At 43.3% G+C, this 27,755-nt stretch overlaps 1 protein-coding gene across 3 annotated transcripts; it reads left to right on the top strand.

Moving 5' to 3' along the window:
* Positions 1-1,534: 1,534 nt before the first annotated feature.
* On the top strand, positions 1,535-27,428 carry nnt (nicotinamide nucleotide transhydrogenase). Of its 3 annotated transcripts, none has more exons than XM_028974108.1 (22): positions 1,535-1,639; positions 2,882-3,066; positions 6,295-6,524; positions 6,716-6,933; positions 7,453-7,540; positions 7,968-8,056; positions 8,609-8,796; positions 9,451-9,584; positions 10,017-10,208; positions 10,405-10,558; positions 12,162-12,323; positions 14,225-14,335; positions 15,550-15,695; positions 15,885-16,080; positions 16,685-16,918; positions 17,953-18,113; positions 18,965-19,144; positions 19,278-19,437; positions 21,696-21,777; positions 24,223-24,341; positions 24,421-24,536; positions 26,023-26,166. In XM_028974108.1, the coding sequence occupies exons 2-22, from the start codon at positions 2,913-2,915 to the stop codon at positions 26,164-26,166; spliced, it is 3,258 nt and encodes a 1,085-aa protein (XP_028829941.1). In that variant the 5' UTR covers positions 1,535-1,639; positions 2,882-2,912. The 3 variants fall into 3 exon arrangements, with proteins under 3 accessions (XP_028829941.1, XP_028829942.1, XP_028829943.1); XM_028974109.1 differs by lacking the exon at positions 1,535-1,639 and adding an exon at positions 1,650-2,129; XM_028974110.1 differs by lacking the exon at positions 1,535-1,639 and having other exon boundaries at positions 2,913-3,066; positions 26,023-27,428.
* Positions 27,429-27,755: the final 327 nt, after the last annotated feature.

Raw genomic sequence — 27,755 nt, 5'->3', positions numbered from 1 at the left:
AAGAGGTTTTTATACAGATGCTATATATACTGTGCAAATGGTTTACATTTGGATGCATCTACACATGCATTTTTAACATTAGACAATAAATATACAGAGTATATTATATGAAATAACACACGTGAGGTTATGTAATAAACAAGAAGTAGCAAATCAGAGAGGTTTTGCTGCACGTGATGGCAGCATTTCACACTCTTGGCTTCTCGTGACCACCTTCAGTTAGACAAGATGGTTTCCAAAAGTCCTGAAGATTTATGATGAACATTTCTTATGCTTTTGATGATGACGATAGGTAGACTTGCAAAAAGGCAGACATTTTATAGGGATTTATACATTAATTACCAAGAAGGTGGTAACGACCATCAATGCTGCATACAGAAACAGAAACAGCCATGTAGGAGACTCAATGGGGAACCCCCGAACTGAGCTACTGAGATTCTGGAAGACAGCATCATGATACGGGTCTTACACCATTGTAAGACACAAAGTAGTTATACTGCATCAGCAAGGTCTTTTCAAAGATTTCAAAGATTTGAACGCAGACTGGGTTTTCACGATGTGCCATTTGAGCACTTTTGAAGACATCAAAGTTATATTCCCTTCGAGAACTGAAGATGTCCAGCAGCTCAGAACTGGCAGAAACCAGTGGGACATCAGGCATTGTCGAATGGAGACAAATGTCAGCTACATTGATTGTAAGTACCAGCTTTAGATGATACTCACTAGTCAGGTAGCAGTGGCGTGCTGAAGACACCTGAAGACAATTGCCCATCGGTGCCAATTAAAATAAATGAGTAGAAACCCTTTCTTCCGTATGATACATAATCTGTGTTGCTTAGCTCCCGGTTGCCTTCTTGAACTCAACCATGTCTCAGAAAAGTTCTCACTTAGTTGACTCAAGGGCCAAGTACCAACCAGTCATCAGGTTTTTATTCTCGACTACCATTTGATTGGTCGATCGGTAGAAAGCTGACCCCTCATTATTGTGCCAGGACCGTGTCTCTAAAGTTCTTTAGGGTTTTCCTAAATCTTCGATCACGTAATATTATTAAGTGCTTGAATTTGTTCAACTTGCGTGTACGTCCGTTGAATGCTCTGTGCGCCTCTTCGTCAGCAGCGCCACCTGCTGTACGTAGACGCGCACGACACGTGGCGACGACGGAGACAGAGTCCACTTCTCCGAGCCCCGCCGTCTATAAATTCGATAAATTCCGCTGCCAGGATGCAATAAAAAAAAAAAATCTCAACTTCACATTTATGTGCACTATATACTTTGCGTTCCTTACCACACACAATAAATGAAAAATAATGCAAATTAAATTAAATCGATTTATAGTCAGAAACCGGTGAGGGGTGACTACGAAGTGACGTTTAAAACGACAAATTCATAAATTGGAATTCAAAAGCGATGCTATATGCAGTAAAATAGTAAAATAGTCCAAAACGAAAATATTTGCATCGCGCTGCCGTGCACATGTGACGTTATAACGCTTTAATATCAAACGAAGGGCAAAAAGAAGCCGACGCACGTCCCCAGCAGCCGCGTCAGCCAATAAGAACGCGCGCGAGCGCCGAACCCGAATGTTTCCGGGTGGCGAGTGTGGCTCGTCGCTGCTCGCACAGTGTCCAGTCACTAAAGGTCAGTCGTGTCATTCGATAACGCGCCGCTTTTATCGGGCTCTTAAAATCACGGCCGTGACTCGGGGCCGAACCGCGCCGTGACGGCTGGCTGGCGGGCGGAAGCTCGGCCGCGGCCCGGCGTTGTTCCATTCATCTTCGGCTAACAGGCTAGCAGGCGGCTCCGCGCTGCGGGACCCCGTCCGCCCGGCTGACGGGGCTTTTTATGGCGGCCGCCAGATAAGCGCAGAGGGATGCTGCGAGTGCGCCAAGTGTAACGTGCTCCTGTGTCTGAATGTTTGAACGTCCTCTGCGATTTATCCAAATGTCTTCACCTTTCGGGCTATGATTTGTTGTTGATTCATTACGACAGTCCTCTTTTTAAAGATCAGTTATTCCGCATATGTAATATCTTGGCCGCACTTGCCATCTGTTTTTGCTGTATTTTGTTTGCAGAATGCATGTTTCCTTCCCCCCTGTGTTGGTGCATCTGGACTGTTTCTGCAGTCTATGTGGGTGCTTTTGGATATTTTATTTAGCAGCTTTGATTTGCCAGGAGAGGTCATTTTAAAACCTGTAATTTGTGTTAAACATGTTTCAAAACTGCAGTTTTTAAGTATTATAAATGCTCACATAAAATCTATGAGTGTGTACATTTTACATTTACAGCATTTATCAGACGCCCTTATCCAGAGCAACTTAGTCAGTAGTTACAGGGACAGTCCCCCCCCTGGAGCAACGTAGTGTTAAGTGTCTTGCTCAGGGACACAATGGTAGTAAGTGGGATTTGAACCTGGGTCTTCTGGTTCATAGGCGAGTGTGTTACCCACTAGGCTACTACCACCCTGTTTTCATGTAAGATCATGAATAATCTTTGCTTGTTTCTATAAATTCCCAATAAATAAATGAATACGGAGTATGCCTAAGTTAATATGTACTCTCTTGTGTGCCCTTGAGCACACCAAACCTTTCTAAGCTTAAGGACACACTGATATCTTTCTGATCTAATTAATACCAGACAAATAGATCTACAGCTGTTGACCTATTGCTATTATTATTAAAAAAAAAATTGACCCCCATAATCTGATCTGAGGATGTAGGGAGACTTCAAAAGCAAAGGGCCACGTGATCCACCAACAAGTGCTCTGAGTGTGAACGTGTGTGCGCGTTCTGTATGGCACGTTGACCCGCGACTCTTTGCCTCTGTGATGCATGCTGGGATGTGTGCGTTACACCGATTGCTGACTGTGCACCCTGTGTTCAGGAGCAGCGCCTAGCTCCTCCTCGGGTCCCCGATGGCGAGCCTCCTGCGTGTGGTGACCAGCAGCTGCTCCGCTCCGCTGTTCAGCGGCGCGGTCTGCACCAAGCTGCAGACTGTGCAGGCCGTGAAGACTCCCTGCCTGAGATATTTTAGGACCCATCAGGCTCTCGCCCGCTCCGCTAGTCCAGGTAAACCAGACTCTGGCTTCACGCAGCATGTAGCGAACACTTGTGTGTAAACCTCACCTTTTACACCGGGAGCTAGCCGAACTTTTTAAAACTTAAGCAGTAGCGGTTTGGTGGCCGAGGTGGAAAGGGAAAGGAGTTTATTGCATAGTCTGTAAGATGTCTTTACTGCTACTGACCTGATTTCAATCTATTGCTTTTGGTTAAACATTCATTATCTCCGCCTACCCACAGCACTTGCGGCCATGATACGGGCTTTGGGCTATTGTGCGCTGTTCGGTTGCTTTGGCCCCGCTCCACGTCTTTGCAGACGTATACATTACTCCTCAAGGTCACTCGGTTCTCTATAAAATCTTCCTAACTCCCCTTGTTCTGCTCAACCAGATGTACCTGCACCGACTGTGCGTCCCTTTTGGCTCGAAATGAATGAACGCCACGCGCACGAGCTGGAAGGTGGCCATTAATGGCTCTCATTCCAGCAGAAGCGTTGGTATGGGGCTGGCAGCTGTGGCCGGCTATTTCTGGCAGAGCTTCAGTTGAGCGTCGGGGTCAGGGTCGTGACAATGCACAGGCGGTTGAATTTTGATTTCCCTCACAAACTTTCTTACTCTGTCATATTTTGTACTTTAAGTAATGGGCATTTGAATGGTCTTAATAAAGACCTAGAGTCACATACACCCCCTTACAAACCCATGTTTGTTTAGTAAGTTTGTGTGTGAGCCATCATGACTTTCATATACAGCTCAGCATCCCTTATTTCTGTTAATCTTGGTGAATTATATCAATAAGCTACTGGTCTGTCTGATTTTGTTTTTGGCATATCTAATATGCAGACTGTTGACTAGTCTGTTGTCTCAAATTTCTGACACTGTCTCAGATGAATCATCTTTAGCCCAGCAGTCGGCTGAGGAACTTTCCATAATGGCGGCTTGTGACCGTGTGTGCTGGGGACAGAGCCCAGATGACCTCAGAAGGCAAACTTTTAATAGTAAACAATAAATTGCATATCCGTGGGTTTCCTGTTACCGGTGATGCATACACCGAGAGAGCTGGGACCAGAACTTTATTGTAGTCAAAGGTCTCTATTGAAGTAGCTCTGATGTGCTGCTGACTATACAACCTCTCCTGTATTTTCTGCCCCCCAGCAGAAGTACAGTAACTAAAGCGGAATGGCATTTCATGAATTATGTTGGCCGTTTTCTCTAGATGTGCGTGGGTACATTCGTAATCATTTAACTATCAAAATCCTAAGAACTTAACACTTTCTCCCAAATTGAAATGTTTAGCCTTTGACTAGTTGCTGTTTTAAAAAATACAGGAACATTTAAATGGGTGATTTCTACCCTAATGCCATCAGGGCACTGAATAACATTTAATCTCCACCTCCAATTTAATTTTTCAATTCTGTGTACAATGAGGTTTCTACCGCATCCTTTCAATTTTAATATTATGTTATATTTGCACTTATTTTTAGTGGGACGGTGGTGACCTAGTGGTTAAGGAAGCGGCCTTATAATCAGAAGGTTGCTGATTCGAATCCCGATCCGCCAAGGTTGCCACTGAGTAAAGTACCGTCCCCACACACTGCTCCCCAGGTGCCTGTCATGGCTGCCCACTGCTCACTAAGGTTGAGGCAGAGGACAAATTTTGTTGTCACCGTGTGCTGTGCTGCGCTTCAGTGTTTCACAATGACAATCACGTCACTTTTGCTTCATACAGGTCCTTATAAAAAAATTTGCATATTGTGATAAAGTTCATTATTTCCTGTAATGTGCTGATAAACATTAGACTTTCATATATTTTAGATTCATTACACACAACTGAAGGTAGTTCAAGCCTTTTATAGTTTTAATAATGATGATTTTGGCAGACAGCTCATGAAAACCCAACATTCCTATCTCAAAAAATTAGCATATTTCATCTGACTAAAGTGTTTTTAATACAAAAAAAGTCAACCTTCAAATAATCATGTTCAGTTATGCACTCAATACTTGGTCGGGAATCCTTTTGCAGAAATGACTACTTCAATGAGGCGTGGCATGGAGGCAATCAGCCTGTGGCACTGCTGAGATGTTATGCTTCGATAGCGGCCTTAAGCTCATCCAGAGTGTTTGGTCTTGCGTCTCTCAACTTTCTCTTCACAATATCCCACATATTCTCTATGGGGTTCAGGTCAGGAGAGTTGGCAGGCCAATTGAGCACAGTAATACCATGGTCAGTAAACCATTTACCAGTGGTTTTGGCACTGTGAGCAGGTGCCAGTTCGTGCTGAAAAATGAAATCTTAATCTCTGTAAAGCTTGAAGTGCTCCAAAATCTCCTGATGGCTAGCTGCATTGACCCTGCCCTTGATGAAACAACAACAACAACAACATTTATTTCTTATATAGCCCAAAATCACATACAGTGTGTCTCAATGGGCTTTGACAGGCCCTGCAGTTGACACCCCCCACACTTGACCCTTCTGCACACAAGGAAAACTCCACACAAAAAAAACTAGGAGAGAGGAAAAAAAAGAAAGGAAGAAACCTTGGGAAGGAGTGATACAGAGAGGGACCCCCTTCCAGGGTAACACAGTGGACCAACACCAGCAGCTGACATGGCACCCCAGACCATCACTGACTGTGGGTACTTAACACTGGACTTCAGGCATTTTGACATTTCCCTCTGCCTAAGCTTCCTCCAGACTCTGGCACCTTGATTTCCGAATGACATGCAAAATTTGCTTCTCTGTAGCCCAGGTCAGGCGCTTCTGCCGCTGTTTCTGGTTCAAAAGTGGCTTGACCTGGGGAATGCGGCACCTGTAGCCCATTTCCTGCACATGCCTGTGCACGGTGGCTCTGGCTGTTTCTACTCCAGACTCAGTCCACTGCTTCCGCAGGTCCCCCAAGGTCTGGAATCGGTCCTTCTCCACAATCTTCCTCAGGGTCCGGTCACCTCTTCTCGATGTGCAGCGTTTTCTGCCTCACTTTTTCCTTCCCACAGACTTCCCATTGAGGTGCCTTGATACAGCACTCTGGGAACAGCCTATTCATTCAGAAATTTCTTTCAGTGTCTTACCCTCTTGCTTGAGGGTGTCAATGATGGCCTTCTGGACAGCAGTCAGGGTTAATGAACTTAACATGCTCACAACATGCTCATTTTTTGAGAAGGACCTGTATATTTATAGATACCTCTCCAGCTTGGGGACTGCACCTAATTTTGCTGTGTTTGTTGACCGTTGTCCCTGTAGGTATTCCCTATAAGCAGCTGACTGTCGGTGTGCCCCGGGAGATCTTTCAAAATGAGCTGCGGGTGGCGTTGTCGCCAGCTGGCGTTCAGGCCCTCATCAAGCAGGGCTTTAACGTTGTGGTGGAGTCGGGAGCTGGAGAATCGGCCAAGTTCCATGATCAGATGTATGCAGAAGCTGGGGCCACCATCAGGGATACGAAGGATGTTCTGGCCTCTGATGTCTTGGTCAAGGTAGGTAGGATGTGTAAATTGTATTGGTGCGGTCAAGGGATGTCCTTATCCAGAGCAACTAACAATCAGTAGTTACAGGAGCAGTCCCCCAAGAGACACTCAGGGCTTGAACCTGTAACTTTTGTTACAGGTTCTTCTCCCCTCATCAATGTAATGAACCTTACATGGTATTTGCGTCTGTGTCACCACAGGTACGCGCCCCAATGCTGAATTCTGCTTTGGGAGCTCATGAGGTGGACCTGATGAAGGATGGGGCTACGCTGATCAGCTTCATCTACCCTGCTCAGAACCCAGAGCTGATGAATCTCCTGTCCCAGAAGAAGGCCACTGTGTTGGCCATGGACCAGGTGCCACGTGTCACCATTGCCCAGGGCTACGATGCCCTCAGTTCCATGGCCAATATTGCTGGGTATGGCTGAGCACGACATTGACCATTGTGAATTGGACGGATTGTAGATTTTTCCCGGTCTTATACATGGACTCTTTCCATCCAGTATTTATTAATTCCAGGCTTCTGTGCTTCTAATCTTCTACATGCATCATTAGGTTGCTAATGGTCATCTGATCCTAATTAATCCAGGATTGGAATGAAAGCATTTTGCTAGCGAGCCCTCCAGGGCCAGGATTGAGAGCTGCTGTAATCAAGCCATAACAAAAACACTGCATTCGCAATTTAAGTTTGCATGCAGAGAGCTTACTGCCAACGTTTTTCCTCCTCACTTGCCAATGTTGCTGCATAAGTCTCCGATGAGTTCCTTGGGGTCGGCTGAGGCTGAATGTAAGCTGTCTCTTTCCTACCTGAACCTAATTTTTCTGCCACTCGTCCATGGTGCAAACAGATCTGATGTTCTTGGCGGGTGTAGCTTTGCTTGCATTTAGCCTCATCAGCATGCAGCGTTCTTTGATGGTGCTCTCTCTGTGTTGGCAGCTACAAAGCGGTGGTGCTGGCAGCTAACAACTTTGGACGCTTCTTCACTGGTCAGATTACGGCAGCTGGGAAGGTCCCTCCTGCTAAGGTACAGTACTGTATGTGCTCGTCGGGCCTTGTGTTTGCTTTTTTTAACAGTATGTGCTGAGGCAGTGTGGAGAGCTGTTTGGACTGTACATGCATGTTTGGGCAATTTTTTCGTTGGCTCGACTGCACCAGAAAAGTATTTTATAATTTATTTGGACCGTTCTGACGTTTGTGTGTTGTACTATGAGATCTAGACTAGACCTAGATTACTTTCAGGGCCGAACAGACTCTTCCTGCTCATTCTTCACTAAGGGAGTGGTTCTGCCAGAACTGAGAGACTATTGGATTTTATTTATTGATGATACCTTCACTATTTGGGCACTTTTATCTTACTGAAAACTCACTTTTTTCCATCAGTATATTTAAGCCAATTTTGCAGTATTCCCAATACCTGTGTTATCTGACTGCTGCCTTGCTGAACTCCATAGGTCTTGATTATTGGTGGGGGTGTGGCTGGTCTGGCTGCAGCTGGAACTGCTAGGGCCATGGGTGCCATCGTGAGGGGATTTGACACAAGGTAAGTTTCCAATATTTTGTATTTTTTACATTGTAGTCCCCCCCGCCTGTTCATTATCATAGTGATGTAAATGCTAGTCAGCATTAAAAGCTTCATCGCTAACGTGTAACTCTTGTGTAAATTGTCTTGTGTTCAGAGATTTGCTGAGATGCTTAGCAAACGGATTCTGTAAAGGTTCTGTTAATTGGATTTTTCACCTCGATTAAGGCTTTAAACTAAGGAGATTGGACTTGATGACCTGGCGATTTTGAAGCACCCACTTGTTACCCTGCTGTCATGCAATTCTTGGAAATGTCCAGTAGATGGCAGTATTACAAAGTTAATGTGAAAGAACAAGTCAATTGTGGGTGAACCATGCGATTAGGACTAATTACTTATTTGTAACTAATTAAATACAGCAATACACGTGTTTTTTTTTTTTTTTTTTTTTTTTTTCTCCATTGTATTTATGTAGTTAGAATTATGTATAAACATTTGTGTGCATTTTGCTGAAAGTCTCTCCCCTTTTTTTTTTTTTTGTCCCCCCCCCCCCCCCCTTCTCTCCGTGCCTAGAGCGGCTGCCCTGGAGCAGTTTAAGTCGCTGGGTGCTGAACCTCTGGAAGTGGACGTGAAGGAGTCGGGCGAGGGGCAGGGTGGATACGCTAAAGAGATGTCAAAGGAGTTCATTGAAGCTGAAATGAAGCTCTTTGCCAAGCAGTGCTTGGATGTTGACATCCTCATCAGTACTGCGCTTATCCCTGGTGAGGGGAAAAACTTGTCTCCACGTTCATTTAAACCAATCTTTATTTCTACCATTAGCCATGCATTTTTTTTTTTTTGTTTTTGTATTTTATTTGTATCCCAATCCTTCCCATAGGGTCAGTCAGTTTGTGTTGAGCTGCTTTGCATTAACAGGATCGGATGGCTGGATGGTTTTCTCCTGATATGTTTTATTGTTACCAGACAGGATTGCTTTAGATTAGACCATTTGTTATGTTTTGCATACTAGTTTGGCCACCGTTTTTATATAAAGGTTGTGTATGCGGGCTGATTGCTGTCTGTGTCTGCCTTAGTTGTCTTGCTATCTTGCCATATATCTTTGTCTCTCTTTGCCTTATGCTAAGCGGAAGCACCGTAGAACCTGCCTGCTGGTGCCTGTTCGGTTCTGCTGTTTCTTGTTAAAACCAGTTCCTCTGACCTTCATTTGGTTTCTGCTCTCACTGTGTTCTCTGCCCTACTACCACATGTTTAAATTGGGTACAGAAGATAACCCTGTGTGGGGATGGGATTATAACATCATCCTTGACATTCCCACACGCATAGGCAGCATTCACTGTGTCCCATGAAGCAATGTTCATTTGACCTGGAGGAATGTTCTCTGATTCTTAATCCCTGCTTTATGATTGTGTCCTTAGGTCGGAAGGCTCCTGTCCTGATTAGTAAGGATATGGTTGAGAGCATGAAGGATGGCTCCGTAGTGGTGGACCTGGCGGCTGAGGCTGGAGGCAACATTGAGACCACGGTTCCTGGAGAACTTTCAGTCCATAAAGTGAGCCTGTGACACTTCCTCTGGTCACTTGATTACTATTATATGGATCCCTGGGGTGTATTCCATTTTTTTTTTTTTTTCAGTTAATTAGATATTTTTAAGCAAAAAGTCTGGACTCTCCAGTGAGACTGACCTTTACCTAACCTCTTATTAAATTAATAATGACTTCTAGTTTTCCTAGCTAACTGTGAAACCCTGTTCTGTATTTTTGTTCATAATGATCTCAGGTCCGTTTTCAAGAAACACAGGATATACCCTGAACATTTTCAGTTTGGTTTTACTTACACACATGATGTTAATAAAATATCAAATGTGTGAGATTTAGAATTGTTGCTTGTGAAGACTGTCTAAACTGCAGTTGAATTTGCTTCTTTGTGTGTGGATTTGGTTTTAAACCATATGCATTAAACCAGGTTTTGCTGTTTCCTGTAGGGTGTGGTCCATGTTGGCTACACAGACCTTCCCAGCCGTCTGCCCACCCAGTCCAGCACCCTGTACTCTAACAATATCACCAAACTCATTCGGGCCATCAGCCCTGATAAGGAGAACTTCTACTATGATGTGAAGGACATGTTTGACTATGGCACCATGGATCATGTTGTTCGTGGCTCTGTTGTCATGCAGGTACGCTCTTCACCATTCACCAAGGGTTCACCATTGACCATTGCACCTGTGACAACTGCCCCTGCATATATTTATTTTTTTTTGCTTTACCGCACTATGGATTTATGGCCTGAAAGCTGGAGTAATGTTCTGGTATGTTTTGTTCCACTGGCATGCTCTTCTTTTTTTTTTTTTTTTTTTTTTTTTTTTTTTGTAGGACGGAAAAGTGCTTTTCCCAGCTCCACAGCCCAATAACGTCCCAGTTGCAGCTCCAGCCAAAACCAAGAGTGTCCAGGAGATTGCGGCGGAAAAGGCGGCAACTATTTCCCCTTTTAGAGCAACTCTCACAACTGCAGGAGTTTACACTGGAGGTGAAACGCCAATCTACTTTTTTCCCAACATGTCTCTCTCTTTAATATTTCTTTTACAATCTGACTCCAGATTGCTGTAGTGCTTATGTAGTATATCCATGTTTTTAAATTTCTGAATTAGTGTTGTAATGTGACATTGGTGGGATTTATTTTTCAAAATGATTCAAACCATCTGAATTGTGATCTGATGTAATCAGTTGATTACTACTTTGAAATGGGCTTGACAGGATCACATGGATTCATAGACAGGGGTTTTCAGGCCTGCCTTTGTGTACATGATTATGTCTCATTATGCACATGCCATACTGAGTTCAAGAGGAACCGTGCTGTTTGTCTCAGTGTGTTGGGGTGGTCTCTGCCTCTAGACCCAGTGACCTGCCTATTAACCCAGGTTAAAGTAGACCATTAATGGTTTTTATTAACTTCTTCCTGATTAATTAGATCTTTCCTGTTCATTGCTTGAACCTTATCATTCCTTCTTACTAATCTTCAAAAAGTGCTTTGTTTTCCAACCCCCCTGAGTGTTACTCCAGTTGTGATTTATACTTAAAAGCCTTGGAGAGAACTCAAATGAATTCTATTGGATGCAGACACACTGGTACTGTGTGTGAGTGCGAAAAGATGCAGCGTTGGCCTCCGATCAAAGCGCACACTTCCGTCATCCAGACAAGCCACAAATGAACTACACGCGTAAATAAACACCATCAGATAAACAAACATGCAAATTCATCTTCCTGTTCCTTTCATGGTTGTCTGTATCTGTCTGAGGCAAGGTACCGGGCATCCTGATTTCTAACCACCTCATCAGGAGTGTATCTCAGAGGCCAGAGGCCAGCCTCTTTGAAATTTCAGATTGGTCACCTAATTGGCACACAGCATGCCCTCCCCCTTTTCCTTTCTTTCTCTGAAAGCCAGGAAACTGGGAATAATAAAATTTCAGAGGGAGGGATGTTTAACCCCCACCTCCTGCTGTCTGGGTCTGTAATGGGGTAAGAGTTTTCCCACACACACACTCTTACGTGTGTGAGTTGGCATGCCTGCGGAGGTCAACCTCCACTCTTCCATTCAGTCCCATCTTATTTGTGCTCCTTTCTACTTGTGAACAAATTTCATGGAGTTAATTACAACAGCTGACTTGTTTAACATATTTATCAGTAGCATAACTAATTTAGTCCGATTAGTGATTTGGTTCCAACCTGTTGTAAAAGGTTCAAGATGACTGGCCTCTTGCTGGAGGTTTTTCTGCAATCAACACAAAAGAACAAGGCTTATATCTGTATTTCGTGGAACAAGCTGGCATAAAGTACTGGGGATAGGTTTGGAGGGAGAAGTGTGGAACGCAAGGTATTTAGCAGGAAATTAGTCCAAGTTTTATCGGTTGCCTTTATGCTAAACGTATTTTTATTTATTTACATTTTTATAAATTGAATGACCCCACTGCTCAAAACTCTCCTCTTTTATGGACGCTCTAGCTACAGGTCAGTTAAGAACAGAGGACGTAGCTTTAAAAACCAATCAATTCACCAGTTCAAAATGGGGTGAAAGGGCTTTTGAAAATGAAATGTCAAAGTCGTAAGGCATTTTCTGTCTTTCTGTGTTGCAGGACTTGCTACCATGCTTGGCCTCGGCCTGTCTGCACCAAATGCAGCCTTTACACAGATGGTGACCACCTTTGGCCTGGCAGGGATTGTGGGATTTCACACCGTGTGGGGTGTCACCCCTGCCCTGCACTCTCCACTCATGTCAGTCACAAACGCCATCTCTGGTGAGGCTTTTGTTTCGTTAATCGCTCCCGTTCTCACTTGTAAGTTCTTATAAAGCGTTTCAGCAATTTGATCACCTCCCAGATGTTAGTTTTTAAACTAATACATTACATAATAGCCCATACAATAAGGCAGGAAAGGGTATATTTTGGGGGGTGGGGCTTGAACCTCCTATGACGCTTTTAACTGGAGTCTTTCTTTTTAAATGAATCAGAATCCGAAAACTTTATTAATCCCGAAGGAAATTGCTTGTTGAAATGTTTCAGTACTTTGAGCACAATCACATTAACATGTTGACCCTGCACCAATTTCAGCCCTCTTCCCTTTTATCTGACCAACCTGGTTGGTCTTGTGGGAGAGTGTCTGGAATTTAATGGGAATTACACATCACTAACATTTTCTATAAATAACAAATAACGTGTTCGGTGAACCTCAGCAAAGCCTTGTTATTTCACCCGCATGTGCTCTGCTGGTTTGTGATTAATCCGTTCTGGTTGGCCACCCCTCGGGCGAGAACCTTACATCTTCATTAGTCTGGTCTGTGCGGTGTGGCCTTGAACGCCTGTGCTGTGGAGGAGGAGATGTCCTCTGGCCAGCATGGGATTTTTGGGCTGATTGTCCGTGGTCCTGGAAGCGTTTCAATGTCTTTAACAAGTCCACGATGGTCTACATTAAAGGCGAAATAAACGTCTGAATTAGCGTATGGGGGTATGCAGCGACACAATTAGCTCTGTCGATCTACTGCTCGCACTTCCTGTGAGATGTTTTAATGGTCCTTGGGAACCGTAATTTCCAGTGTTTCATATGAGGGATTTTCCTTACATATTTGACTACTTCAACCATTCTTTTTTTTTTTTTTATTCCCTTCTGGCAGTACTTTGTCCACTGGAATTTGCTTATTATTCAGCCAAATGTAATAAAGCTCGAATCACTGTGAATGAGACATTAGGCCACTTATGTGGAATTTATTGTCTCAAAAGCATACAGTTATGTTTGATTGCTGGTTTCTCTTTCCTGTGAGGAGCGCGGTCCCTTTCATGCATTTTAGCCTACCTGAACCTGGTGAAATCAGACCACTACCAGTGCTGCGTTAACATCCTGAAGTGGAACGAGAGCTGTAGAAGTGCTGACCAGGGTCTCTTTACTGACATGATGATCTGAACGGCTCTGAATTAGTGAAGACGTCACTGGCCTCACCTGTTGATCAGGTCTCAGCTTTCTTACACCAGTGAGTGTGAAGTCCTTTCAGGTGTCATCTAAACAGTGAACACCAACATTTTCCTTTGACTTCAAAACTTTCATGCTGGATTCGGTTTCAGGCATCTAATACCTTTTGTGTGTCTGTACCTATGTTTGTTTTGGACTGTGTGTATGTGTTGGGGCGGGGGGGGGGGGGGGGGGGGGGGGTGTACAGATCGTCTACTGCATTTCCTGTAGAAGAGGTAGCGTGCGCTCTGGTTTCTTGTGCAGGTCTGTGATCAATTGTTGCTCTGGAATTACAAAGTGAGCGGAAAAGCTTGGCAACAGTTACACACATCATTGACTCGGCCACTTGAAACCATCCCGGGCATTGCAGGTTTCGGCTGGTCCAGTGTGTTTGCATTTGAAAACTATTAAAGAGGGGATTTTTATCGCATTTCCCAGTGTTCACCCCTTTTTTTTTTTTTTTTTTTTTTGCCCCTGAGCGTTTTTTGATAATTTTATCTTTATTTTAATCTGTCATTGTACACTGTTAATTTATTTTGTTTAGATACTTTAAAACTGTTTGTGTAATAAAAAAAATAAAATAAAAATTAATAATGCTTACGATGTTTTATTACCTTTTTAAGTCCTGACAAGAAATTACACACCTGTGCATTCACATCTTTGTGCATTGAAATTACATTCATTTCATTTCTTTCAGGCCTCACTGCTGTAGGGGGCCTGTCACTCATGGGGGGCGGGTACACCCCCTCTAACACTGCCGAGACCCTGGCTGTCCTGGCTGCTTTCATCTCCTCTGTTAACATTGCTGGTAAGTTGTTTCATCTCTTCCCACATCCCCCTAACCCTAAAAAAAAAGCCCCAAAAGCATCTGGCAAGCAAGGTCAGGTTGGATCCCTCCAGACCCCTGTTCAGGCTGGTACAGTACAGGACCCCTTAGCAAAGAACTGTAATAAGGGTTAACGTTGGATCGTGGGACGTGGCAGGCGATGTCTCTGCCCTCTGGCTGCCCTATCGTGAGAAGAGGCCTGACCTCAGCACTCGATCCAGGTGGAAGAGTTTAGACTGGGTGAGAAGAGCGCTCACACCTGAGTGAAAAACATGGGGAGGAGAGGACATTTCCTCAAAGGTGGTGCACTGCGCCGTAAATCAGGTCAAGTCCTATGCTGTCAAGAAATGAAGTAAGAAGTCATTAACAGAAGAAAGTGGGGAAAGAGGGACCAAAGGGACTCCTTCTGAAATGGCACCCCAAATCCAGACTTAATTTCAGTGGAACTGGACAGCGCTCCCAGTCTGAGTGTGTGTTTGGTGGTTTATTTTAAGCCACGCTATCGGATATTTCCAGCCGTATTCCTGTTTCTCTGTGCAGTAACTGCTTTTAGAGCATCTGTTTTCCCCAAAGGACAGGTGTTTTTAATATCTTTTTAAAAATGTTTTTATTTTTGTCCTATAGTATTTAATTTGAGGACTACCCCATGACATTTATTTTTCCTTAACTCATATATAAATGGAACTAGGCAGTACAAAGCAAAGTAAATATTCACCTGTATTTATTTTAAACATTTATCAATTAATCTGAAGTTTTGATGTCTACACAAAAATCTATGATTGAGGCAAATTTAGGACCTTACCTTAATGCCTCACTTGTACTGATCATAGGGGGGGGGGGTACTTTTTTAAAATTTTATTTCCAATTGTAATAAGCAAGTATAAAGTTTGAGGTGGCAGGTCATTTTTGCACTGTTACAATGAATGTTCTGTTGCTGGTACAAATTGTCCAGGTTCACACAACATGCAGTAGACTGTTGAAAGCAATTTGTACTTTATATTTTTCACATTGTAATTTGTACATGTGTACTTCGATCTCATTTTCTGTCTAACTATATGCCTTACACAGTCGACTGCACCTTAAATAGTGTTCCTTGACAAGTGACAATGACCGATATATATATATATATCTTCTGTGACACTTGTGACAATGTCTGCGCACACATTATATTTATATTCTTTTAATCTACTCCCAAGGTGGGTTCCTGGTGACAAAAAAGATGTTGGACATGTTCAAGCGCCCCACTGACCCACCGGAGTACAACTACCTGTACATGCTGCCTACTGGTGTGTTTGTGGGAGGTTATATGGCTGCCCTCCAGAGCGGATACAACATTGAACAGGTGACCCTTCACTGTGGCCAATTCTGATTGCACCTCAATGCTACAAATGAATACATTCTCCCATAGGGGTCTGAGCATATTGTATTGAAAAATGGTTCATTTGGATTTAGTTGGGATTTTGGGTAGCTGCACTGAAGATAATGCAGTATATGTGGCCAGATGGTGAATTTAATTAATATTTGTGTTCAGATGATGTACCTGGGCTCTGGTCTGTGCTGCGTGGGGGCTTTGGGGGGCCTGTCCAACCAGTCTACAGCTCGTCTGGGTAATGCGCTAGGCATGATGGGAGTGGCAGGAGGTCTAGTTGCAACCCTGGGTGCCCTTAAGCCCTCACCTGAGCTGCTGGCGCAGATGAGTGCAGCCATGGCAGTGGGTGGCACAGCTGGTAAGTGTGTGTGTGTGTGTGTGTGTGTGTGTTTGTGTCAAAGAGATGCAGCATTGGTTCTTAATTCTGCTTCTCATGCCTGTCTGTTTTCCCTAAAATTATCAGTCTGACAACCATTTATAGGCTAATATTAATGTGGCAGGTTGAAAACAGTGTGGTTTAGAATAAAAAAAAAAAAGTTTTGGTTGGGGGGTGTCCTCTATGAACAGAATTGAACCATCATTTTAAAGAGACTTCATTGGACACGTGCTGCTCTTATGTGTATTTGTGTTCTGGAGCTGGCAGATGAGTTCAGCAAATTGTCTGCAACCATGGATAATGGTCACCAGCTCCATGAGTCATGCGGCAAGCCCTGCTGTAGCCAGTCATCTCTAATCTAAATTGCTAATTATTCCTGGAACCAGGCTGGTGTGCAGTTTAGTTTAAACCCTTCAGACCAGTCGCTGCTGTTTGTGCAAAGCCGGTCTGCTTCCAGATGCTCTGAGTACTCCTGCCCCCATGCCTCTATTTCATCAGCACCCCCCTACGATCATAACCTCAGTCCTCCAACTTCTCCATCCCACAAAACTGTTTCCCAGCAACACTCTTCTCTTCTGCCTTGCAGGGCTGACCATCGCCAAACGCATCCAGATCACAGACCTGCCCCAGCTGGTGGCTGCATTCCACAGCCTGGTGGGCATGGCTGCCGTGCTCACTTGCGTGGCTGAGTATATGATAGAGTACCCCCATTTTGCCACTGACCCTGCTGCCAACCTCACTAAGATCGTGGCCTACTTGGGCACTTATATTGGTGGAGTGACCTTCAGCGGCTCCTTGGTGGCCTATGGGAAACTGCAAGGTCAGTCCATTGTGGATTTATGAATATAGAATGAATGTCTTCATTGTCCATGTGTCCATCTCAGCCACTGCTTTCCCTATCTACACATTCTGTGAAGATTAAAGGATTGTACATTATGACTTAGTCACTAAATCATATCTAACCATTTCACTTTTGTACACACATTTTTCATCATCTACAAAATCTGTCTAGGAAATTAAATGTTCCAATGCCCTTAACCAAACCTGTTATACTGATCATGCAGATAGATTATTCAATCAATATCACTTCATTCAGTTTTCAAATCAGGCAGTGTATTGGCAATTTATTATTACTGCAAAAGGGACACATTCTAAATACCAAGAAATTGTTAGATTTAACAAGCATTCAATGTGTATTTGAATAGAAAAATGCTTTTCAACCCACTCATATTTAACACCACACAGGTAGAAGTGGACCACTCTGGTGCTTTTTGATGCTGTCCTGTTTGCTTGTAGCTGGCCCACCGGTACCACACATGCCCTGTGTTTAGAACTTGGCCAGGCGGAACCTCTTAGAATTCAGCACTAATTAGTCCCTCCGCCCCCCAGTCATTTTCCACTTGTTCCTGAAAGCTGGAACACATTATCTTCCCCAGCTTTCCCATTGCTGTACGGTTCTCGAACCTGGAAATCTACAGTGTGATAAAGGATTACAAACTCCCCTCCTCTCGGCACCCCCTTTTTATTTTCATTTGCAGTTAGGCATTTTTGAAAGTAGTTGAAAAATAAGGTGAATGTTTTGTGTGCCAGAATATATATAGATATTCCCTCTTGTGGTGGTTTTGAACAGTTTGACTTAGGCTTGTAAGTCCATATGTCATTTTGTTAGTTTACTTGTGGTAATATGATTATATATAATTGTATGCAGTCATTTGGCATTCATTTAGAAGTACCTCTGAGTGGAAGTGCTCTGTGAAATTATGAGAGTAGTTATTTACCTATGGAAGTTCAGAAATGTTACAGGCATCATGGCATTTCCATTTTAATCTTCACATCACTCTTTCTTTTCTCCAGGTCTTCTGAGCTCCGCTCCCCTCATGCTCCCAGGCCGCCATGTTCTGAATGCAGGCCTCATGGCGGCCTGTGTGGGTGGCATGATCCCCTACATGTTGGACCCCAGTTATACCACTGGAATTACCTGCCTGGGCTCAGTATCTGCTCTCTCCGCTGTCATGGTGAGCCCCACTGACTCTGTTTGGTTAGAAATCAGTGGAGTTGTTTCATGAGATATTGCATTGCGATTGGATTACTGACAAAAATAAACTAGATTTATGAAGATTTGACACATAGGAACACATAGGGGGAAAAAAAAAAAGCTTACATAATAGTCCAGTCCATCCTTTTGCGCCTTGGGCGGGCTTTAAGGCAGGAACTTCTAGAACATTCCGAAAGCAAATCCTGCCCCACTCTGCTTGGCCATGTACAGATCCTTTTATTACATATACAATCTTTTGGATGACTGTATAATATGGTGATCGGTTTACGGTAAACTCTAATAATGAAATTTCCAGGGATTTGTAAAGGGGGTGCAGCTCTGTGTAAGCTGTACTAAATGTTGTCTCTTCTGGGATTTTGAGCTCTTTGTCTATAATAAAGATGGGCTGACACCCCTGCCTCTCCCGTGACCTGATATTAGCAGCTTAGGGTAAACAGTCATCTGAAGTCTGGGTTTCTGCTCTTCAAATGGTTATGTGATATTGTTAATGTCCGAACCATTTCTGCCGTGTTGATCGTTTGTTTCATTACATAATGGGTAGTAGCTGGCTTTGATTTAAATCCGTTCCTCAGGGAGTGCATATCGAGAGTAATGCTAGAGTGATATCATAAAGTCTGGAAATGAATACTTTGTGTTTTGACACACACCTTGTGCCTAAAATGAGGCCCACTGCAACTAAATCTGGGTGATCGGGTGAAATGAAGCTACATATTTTTGTGAAAATGATTTCTATGTAAATTTGTTAAATACATCTTATACTACCCCACCCCCCCTTCCCCCTGACCTTGTCTGTGCATCCTCTTGCTTTAGGGTGTGACCCTCACTGCAGCCATTGGTGGAGCTGACATGCCTGTGGTCATTACCGTGCTCAACAGTTACTCTGGCTGGGCCCTATGTGCCGAGGGGTTCTTGCTCAACAACAACCTGCTGACCATTGTGGGGGCGCTGATCGGATCCTCTGGAGCAATCCTGTCCTACATCATGTGTGTGGTAAGTGCCTTGTGCACCTTTGTTCATATGGCTGGATTCATATGGCTGGATTTGGTGATCTGCTTGGTTTGAAGTGAATCTGTAGTGGCCTCTTCAGCAGTTTTGCATGTTTTTACTGCCCCTTTCTGGTTAGGCCATGAACCGCTCCCTGGCTAACGTCATCCTTGGGGGTTATGGCACATCCTCCACTGGCACAGGCAAGCCCATGGAAATCACAGGGACCCACACGGAGGTGAATGTTGACCAGTCGGTCGAGATGATCAAGGAGGCAAATAACATCATCATTGTCCCAGGTACTTCTACCCACCAAATGAAGGTCTTAACAGAAAAGCCACGGATGAAGGTGGTCTGATCACCTAAAGATGGTAACAGTCAGGCTATTACAAGATATAGCGGTGTGAGCGACCCCCTTCCAGCTCTGTGCACGGCAGAACCAAACCTGTCGCATGCAGCCCTCGATCAGGATTATTATTCACCACAGTTATGTTTGCAGGGAGGAGGAAGCTGTGGCAGATTATTCGGTGAGCGCTGAGGGTAAAGTGATGCGGTAAGGTGGGGTAAACACTTCTCCCATTTCCTCCATCTGCCGCAGGGACCTGCCCAGCATGGATTTATTTTGCTTCACCGCACCAAAGCGGAATAAGTAAAAGCAAATGACAACCAGAGTTTTTGGAAAAAAATTTTTAAATAGTATTATTTTTTTAAATGATATATTTTTCAAGGGACTTGGGGATGTAAAATGTGTTTCCCCAGGAAAAACAAATTAAGTCATTAATGCCATAGTGTAAATTACGGTCAGAGTTTGTGTGGGCAGGTTAACTCCACCCGCCCCCCAGTTACATTATAGACTGAAACGTGTTAGATGCCTTTGCACATGTCATGGTTCTATCTGTTTAGGTAACCCATGTAACACACACCCCACCTTTCCCATGTGAGGAGCCTCCCAAAACTGAGGCCATGGACATGTGGACATTTTCTCATAAGATTGGCTCTGCTAACTTCCTGACCAATTTCTGTATTATGTTTTGTTTAGTGTTTTCCCACCACAGTTCTTAAACCGTTTTCTTGTCTTTGCTCATGTGACCTGAACTTTGCAATGAAATGTCAGCTTTATCTCTTCTGGCAGGACTTCCTCCGCTCTGCTCTTGCTCCGTCATGGGCTTGTTCCCTCCCGCAGCTCACTGAAGAGTAATGGAACAGGCTGTTCACAGTTTTACAGTGTTTAGCAGTCAGGAACGCTTGGGTTGTTAAGTTGCCTAATTATTTGGTTTGAGTTGTATATCTGTGTGAACGTCTTCTACATTATTATTATTATTTTATTTATTTATTGTTTGATTGGTTCTTCCAAATGATCAGAGCAGGTCCCCTGGGCCTCAGTAATGGTCTCCAGCATGTGTGGAGGGTTTCACTCAGCTTTGTTCTCTACAGCGGACTGTTTTACTATTGTGCTTTATGGTCCGACAGCAGGTCAAGGAGATCAAGACATTGAAGGTGACAGGACAGTGGAAAAGACAGCCGATTAGATGTGGGAATGCAAATAGAACAAAATGTGAAATGATAATAAACCCACTGTCCAGAGTAAACAAGGCAACGGGGCCAAGCACAACAGACAGCTTTTTATTTAAAACAAATGGACGTCCAACAGCCTCTCAGACATCCAGGCTCCCTGGTTCCTGCCCAGTGCCCGATCATGCTCTCTTACTGAAGGGACTCTGGGATTTGCAGGCTCACAAAATGTGCATTGTGCAGGGAAATGGTCTGGATGGCCCGTTGGCTACCTGACCAGTTCAAATGACCAAACCCAATCATCTCAAAAATCAATTGGAACATTTTGATTATTTGCCAGTTTTTTGCCAGATCTTTAAGTGTTTGAATCCAACGTTTAAAAATTGGGAGATCTTTGGTAGTATGATCAAGCTCTTGCAGGCTGTGGCGCGCAACGTGAGGCTCGGTGGGCCTTGTTTTCGTTTGAAAGTTTACTTGTAATTGGAGCAGTCAAAGTCACTTTGCTTGACTGACATCTGTGGAAACATTTTTTAGGCTTTTTTTTTTTTTTTTTTTTTTTCTTTCTGAGAAATTCCCGTGCTTTTAAAAGTGGTATGAACGAGGTGAAAATCATTAAGGCCAAACGTGGCGATCGAGGACTTGCTCTCTAGTACATGCTGTGTTTTAAGAGGCAGTCTGTCTGCTGTTGTGACAGATCTATCAAACATTTCTTTTTCATAAAAAAAAAAAAAAAAAACCTTGACCGCCAGATTTGAAAGACCGTATCACTCTGAGATTATTGCTCTGGAACACCCAGTTAGACTGGTATAGTTTTTTTTTTATTTTATTTTTATATATATATAAAAAATACCTATTTGACCAAGCATTACCTTAAGCAAAGCACAAATCAAAATTATATATATATTTTTTTCCAATCGCTGAAAAAGATGTCTACATTGATCCCCCCCCACCCTTTGTGTTTCTATGTAAACTATTTTATATTTGCTTATATTTCAGAAGAGAATAACATTTGTGGCTATACCTTTTTGTTCTTGTGCCTGTGCAGGTTATGGTCTATGTGCAGCCAAAGCTCAGTATCCTATTGCGGATCTGGTGAAGATGCTGAAAGAGCAGGGCAAGAAAGTCCGGTAAGGTTAAACCGCATGTGTTTTGTCTGTATGTGCTTTTTATATTTTATTATTTTACGTATAAGGTCCAGGTCCTTCCTACAACCCCAAAACACACACAAAAACACCTTTTTTTTCTTTTGCCTTCCCCCCCTACACCATTTTGCTTTAGCAGCCACCATGTTCTCCATTTCAAAGCCTGCTTTGAATATACTCATTGTACAACCTTGTGCTCATTGTGCTGCTTGGCCCCCCTGGATGCAGAATGACAGGTGTGCTGCCGTAGCAACACCTATCAGGTTGCAGGTCTTGGAGAGAAGACTGGTTTGAAGTCAAATGCAGACCAAATACCGACTGCACTGATCTGACAAACTGGCTTGTTTTAACATTTATGGACAAATGTAGATAATTTCCCCAGTAGATAGTAGCTGTCAGGGATTAAAATACTTACTCGCGCAGGCTGCAAGCACTTTTTAAAGGTAACAAAATTCACTCACACAGGTTATGGAACTTTTTTAATGTCTCCTATATTTAATCAGCCCTGCTAGTGTGACCAGAGCAAAAGACCAATGGTTTATGCGCTTCAGCTTAGCTTCAGTTTTTTTAAGTTTTTTTTATGAACCTACGGTGGCCGCCTTGTGTAATTGAAGGCAGACAAATTGGACTACTTGTGGTGTTTGCTGAAGGTGTGTTATCGGCTCTGCATCTTTAAATGACTGAGAAACTGAACTGTTATTTACTTGCCGTGTTTTTTTTTTTTTTTTTTTTTTTTTTTTTTTTTTTGTGTGCCGTATTTCCTGTCATCCTTCCTGTAGTGTGCACCGGCTGGAGCAAGGGGAAGACTGGGGAAAGTTGGGGGGGGGGCAGACCGGAAGCTTGTGTAATTTTCCTTCTTTCGTTTGATCTGAGATCCCAGCAGCTGCTGTCAATTAGAGCGTTCGCAGTTGATTAAAGGGGGGAGATGGGTGGCCATAGAGTCGACAGATTAGGCACTGCCCCCCCCCCCTCCTCCATTATCCCCTTACTGGTGGATAATTGGCTGGGGAGGTTGCTCCTTTTTGAGAGAGGGACTGGCTAGGAAGGGGACTGTTTTAGTTCCATAATAGCATTGATAGTTTCTGACTAGTTTTTTTGCCACTTTTGCTTTCACTTGTTTGCCATTCAGAATTCTTATTTAATCACATGTTTTCTCCTTTTAGATTTTATTGTAACTGTAAGCTTTGCCATAAGACAACCACGACGGGCATCTGCCAAATGCTGACAATGTACAATGCTGGTATTAAATCTAATAATCTTTCTGCTTTTGCCCCCCATTTACTCAACCTAAGAGTATTTCCATGTCGACTGCAAATGGACTGTTTTATTGGAAGCTGTTTTGTAAATAGGAATTACAGTCAGTTGGGTTGGACCTGTAGAGAAGTGAATCTGTCCTGGACTATCCAGCCCTAAAGCCTGTAAATGGGAAATGAGAAGCTTAAGGCCCTGGAAGCTGTGCCCTGTAATGGGATTGTCTGGCACTGAGGCCTGGACATGTTGCAGCTGCAGATTTTCCAGGATTATTCCACCAGACTTGTACCTTCTTTGATGTGGCCTGGACCTGTATGTTTGGTTTGCGCCATGTCACTCAAGCAGCTTGTTTTTACATAATTTATTTGACCAAGTGTTTGCACTACCTGACTCAATAGTGGGCATGGGTTAGTTTCCGGTTTCAAGGTTTACTGTGGTTTTTATAAATTCATAGGCCCCCCCCCCCCCCCCAGAGTTTCTCTGGGAACTCTGTGGAAGAAGATTGCAGACAGGATGTTACTGGATGTAACTTAAATTTTTTTTTTTTTTTCTTTTAATTGGTCATTCAACTGAAATCTTTTTCAGTAACAATTATCTACTAAAATGGGAACTAATATATATTAGTGTGTAGAAAAGAGAAAAAAATTCACAGATAAGCATTTTATGGCTGTGCCACTCTTTTTAAAATATACTGTTTTAAATGTTGATCTATTAGAGTAGCAAACTTTTGAAACATGCGTATTAAATATGCCATGTTTCCAAGAAACTGACAATCAAAACGCAGGTTTGCATGATTTAAAGTGGCCAGGGCTTTGCTCTTCCTCTGTCCATTCCTCACATGGACAAATGCAGACATGCCACATCCTGTCCTTGCTTTTACCCTGCAACCATAAACCCAGTTCCCTGTCTTCAAGCCATTTCCTCTCAGCTGAGGCACTTTACTGCCTCTAGATTAAAACGGCCCCCCAGCCAACCCTGACTTTTTTTTTTTTTTTTTTTTTTTTTTTTTTGTCTTCTAAAATGAATGTGCCTGCCTCATTAAACCTTCCATGGCTCTGACCTTTACGGTCATGACCCTGTTATCTTATAGTTGTTACAGTAGTTGTCGTAATGTGTAAAGTGTTTTTGTATTTATTTATTTAAAAATATTCATCAAATACTTGATGTGACGGTCCCTAGGTTCGGCATCCACCCCGTAGCTGGACGTATGCCAGGTCAACTCAATGTGCTATTGGCTGAAGCTGGAGTACCCTATGATGTTGTGCTGGAGATGGACGAGATAAATGAGGACTTCCCTGGTATGATTTGACACATTCAAAATTGGATTTATTTGATAGATATGCAGTGAAAATTTTTAAGTGCTGAAATTTTCCACAGACACTGACCTGGTCTTGGTCATCGGTGCCAATGACACCGTCAACTCTGCAGCTCAGGAGGACCCCAACTCCATTATTGCTGGCATGCCTGTCTTGGAGGTGTGGAAGTCGAAACAGGTGAGCGAAATGACTTAATTTTTTTTTTTTTTTTTTAGGAGAATGAGACCATTAAAGAAAAAAAGTACCTACAGCAGCTCAACCCCCCCCACCAAAGCTGATTGATTCAGTTCACGTCAAAGAGGCCACGCTTGAGTCATCCACTCAAGAAGCCTGGGGCAACATTTCTGTGTCTATCTCCGGTTACCAGAGTAACGGTCCAGGTGTAGTTGTAGCAGACCCAGATATCACCCGGCTTCCATTAGCAGTGACTAGCTCCCTCTGGAATGATGACATTTTGAAGCATCCGAGTGAAGCCTTCCCTAAATAAGGTCCTCTGGCTGTTCACCTCATGACTTGGAAAGCTCTGCTGAGCGTCGCCTGGGAAATCACCAGCTTGCTGTGCTTAAAGTCTAAACACTGAACTCCCCCTTCAAACCCACACGCCGGCCCCCTTGTTTATTAATTTGCTTTTGTTCTCTTTGACTCTCTCTCGTCTACCGTTTTCGAAAAATTAATTGGGAACAGGGCGCACCACTGCGTGTTGTGGGTAGTTTTCCATCCTGCGACCAAAGTCGTACCTTGTGCGAGCAGCCGTGCTGCAATCACCCTCTTAAATCTTTGCTTCTTGTTTTGTAATCCAGAGGGTTCTGTCATAGTGCACCCTCCAGCTCTGATTGCTACCAGAGTGGGAGACCTGTCTCGGTCCCTTCACTTCCAACTGGAACCATCTGCACCAGCAAAATGCATTACAGTGCGGGATGTAGCTGCCTCCCGTGGGAGGCCTGGTTGGGAAAGACCTCTCAAAGTCCCCCTCTGCCCATTCTATAAAGGAGGTAATGGAAGGGAGAAGCATGCGGTGAAATGACCTCGCTGGCTTTCTGGACCTTTCCTATTGATCACTTGCAGGTCTTCTCTGCAGCTCATGATTACGATGCTGATTAATATGATTTAAATGGGGTACGCCCTGCTGAATCTTGACTGGGAAGGCGTTTAGCTTCCAAATATCTTTCATCATATTAAGTAACGGTGAGCCGACGACCAGCGGTGGGAGTTTCTTCATTTTCTCTGTTCTGGTTTTAGTTAGTTTATTAGAATGGGCTCCGCCTGCTTAAACAGATGCTCACAATCACGGCACCACTTCCCATTTTCCCAGGAACGAGCATTTCAGTCCCCCTTCTCCCCCTTTCACAGATTAGTTAGAGACACTAATGATGCTTAATTTTGTAAATGGTACATACTTAAATATCCATTACATGTTGGAAACATGTTTTTCCATGTTCTTTCCCATTTTCCCACTTTATGCACAGGTGCTTTGTACTTCTGTAACAGAAGTTAGTCTCTTGAAGTGGTTTTTGAGGATTAAAAAAGGAAAAAAAGATTTTAGAATTACAAAGCAGTTAGGTTTAATAAAAAAATCTCCGCATATGTGGTGCTACTGAATGGCAAAATGTTAACATTGAATAGCGAGGGGGGGGGACTAAACGTTGTCATCCTCTGTTTCAAGGTGATTGTGATGAAAAGGTCTCTGGGAGTCGGATATGCAGCTGTGGACAACCCCATTTTCTACAAACCCAACACGGCCATGCTGCTGGGAGATGCTAAGAAGACGTGTGATGCTCTGCAGGCTAAAGTCCGCGAGTCCCAGTGATGTGGCTTTTCTGGGCCTGCCGCTGCTGTCAAGAGCTGCAATAATCACTCCATAAGAGGTGTTGCCCATCAGCAGAAAAGCAAATTATATGTGGCACAGTGAGCACATCCTTAGACAAGTCTTAGCATTAATACGGTTTCGCTCCTAGCAATACATTCAAGATTCCCTTTTAAACCCAGTTAGTTTAAACTTTGTGTAGGGATAGTTCATTTTGATTTAAAAATAATAACCTTTTTAACTTTTTTTTTTGTTTGTTTTGTTTTCCCCTACCCCCCTTCCTTTAAATGGAAAAAACATTTTCATTCTGGTCAGTCCCTGTCTGCATTTTTACTTCAGGTAGTTTTTAAAAAAACAATACAAAAAAACATGACTACGTTTTTGTAGGATGTATAGTATTTAGAGTAAAACCAGGTGCGTTTCCCCAGGCGGTCAATCCCCCACCCATGTATGTAGGCATCCTGCGACATGCATTGAAAAGTACAAAAAGCACTTATTTTTACCTGACTACACTTACCTCACCTCATAAAAGGTGCAAGGGTTGGATTAACTGGTACTGAAATTAAATTCATTCCAGCTAATACGTAGTTCTGCATTGATGGTGAGCAAATTTACAGCCACTGTAAAAAAAAAAAAAAAAATTAACAGAGAAACGCAAGATGTCTATTACATCTGTGTGAGAAGCATCTTCCTGTGTAACCAAGGCTTTTTCTGGGACTGGAGTTCTTTACATCACAGTAGATTTAGACCATTACAACAACCCTACCTCTCATCATCATGACCACCCGACCAAACCTTTTTTCTCTCACACACTTGTGTTATCTAATGTTCTTGTTCATTTCAATCAATGTTGCTTTACTGATTTTTTTCCCTCGCTGGCAGAGATTATGCCCATAGAACATGAATTGCTTTGCAATATTTTGGAACCACATGTAAAGAAAGCTATGAAATATCAGTGCACTTCTTAAAGTGTCATTTGCAAGTGTGTTAAGCAGATGAAAAAAATATTTAAAGGAAGTATTATTACGTTTTCATGGTAAATGTACAATGTTGTGTAGTTCTCCTGTCCCTTGAAAGTTTGATTCACGTCTCCATGCTCTCATCAGTCCCATCTCCAACTGGACCTTACTGTAGGTCCACATGCTGCTTTTGCAGTGTAAAGCATGGGTGGGTGGTGGTTATAATCTTCACTTGTGCCATGGTAGTGATGTTTCCTCAGCTCCTCTTGGTTCTGACTGAATAAAAAACGCTCCAATGTAAACGTATCTCTCTCATTTGGTGTGTTTCTTTCCTTTCCTTCTCTGCCTTCTGGAACTTTCTACAGCATCCTCCTCTCTTTTTGTATGGTGTCTAACACAAACCCGATTTTCCTTTGCTTAAACTAGACCTCAAAGAGGACCATGATTATCCATTGATCTTTGGTGCATGTGCTCATCACCGTACAAGTGCCAGTGATTGCCCATTGTTGGGCCTGCAGTCACCTGACTGGAGCATTTCTCACCCGCGTGTGTCTCTGATTACTCCGTGGGTGAAGTGCTCAGGACGAGTGGGGATTGCATGAGTGTTGAATGTGGGTGGATTCTGCACTGTAA

This window comes from Denticeps clupeoides, chromosome 3 (genome assembly GCF_900700375.1).
Source record: "Denticeps clupeoides chromosome 3, fDenClu1.1, whole genome shotgun sequence".
In the NCBI taxonomy this organism is placed as follows: domain Eukaryota; kingdom Metazoa; phylum Chordata; class Actinopteri; order Clupeiformes; family Denticipitidae; genus Denticeps; species Denticeps clupeoides.
Note: the sequence above shows the minus strand (reverse complement) of the source record. Positions and strands in the feature narration are given on the sequence as shown.

What these genes read in the sequence shown, in the direction of transcription:
- nnt (XM_028974110.1), top strand. Translation starts at nt 2,913, where the DNA reads ATGGCGAGCCTCCTGCGTGTGGTGACCAGCAGCTGCTCCGCTCCGCTG. An exon ending in GAGAACTTTCAGTCCATAAA is followed by an intron (nt 9,585 to 10,016) that starts GTGAGCCTGTGA and finishes TGTTTCCTGTAG; the next exon opens with GGTGTGGTCCATGTTGGCTA. An exon ending in GCGGATACAACATTGAACAG is followed by an intron (nt 15,696 to 15,884) that starts GTGACCCTTCAC and finishes ATTTGTGTTCAG; the next exon opens with ATGATGTACCTGGGCTCTGG.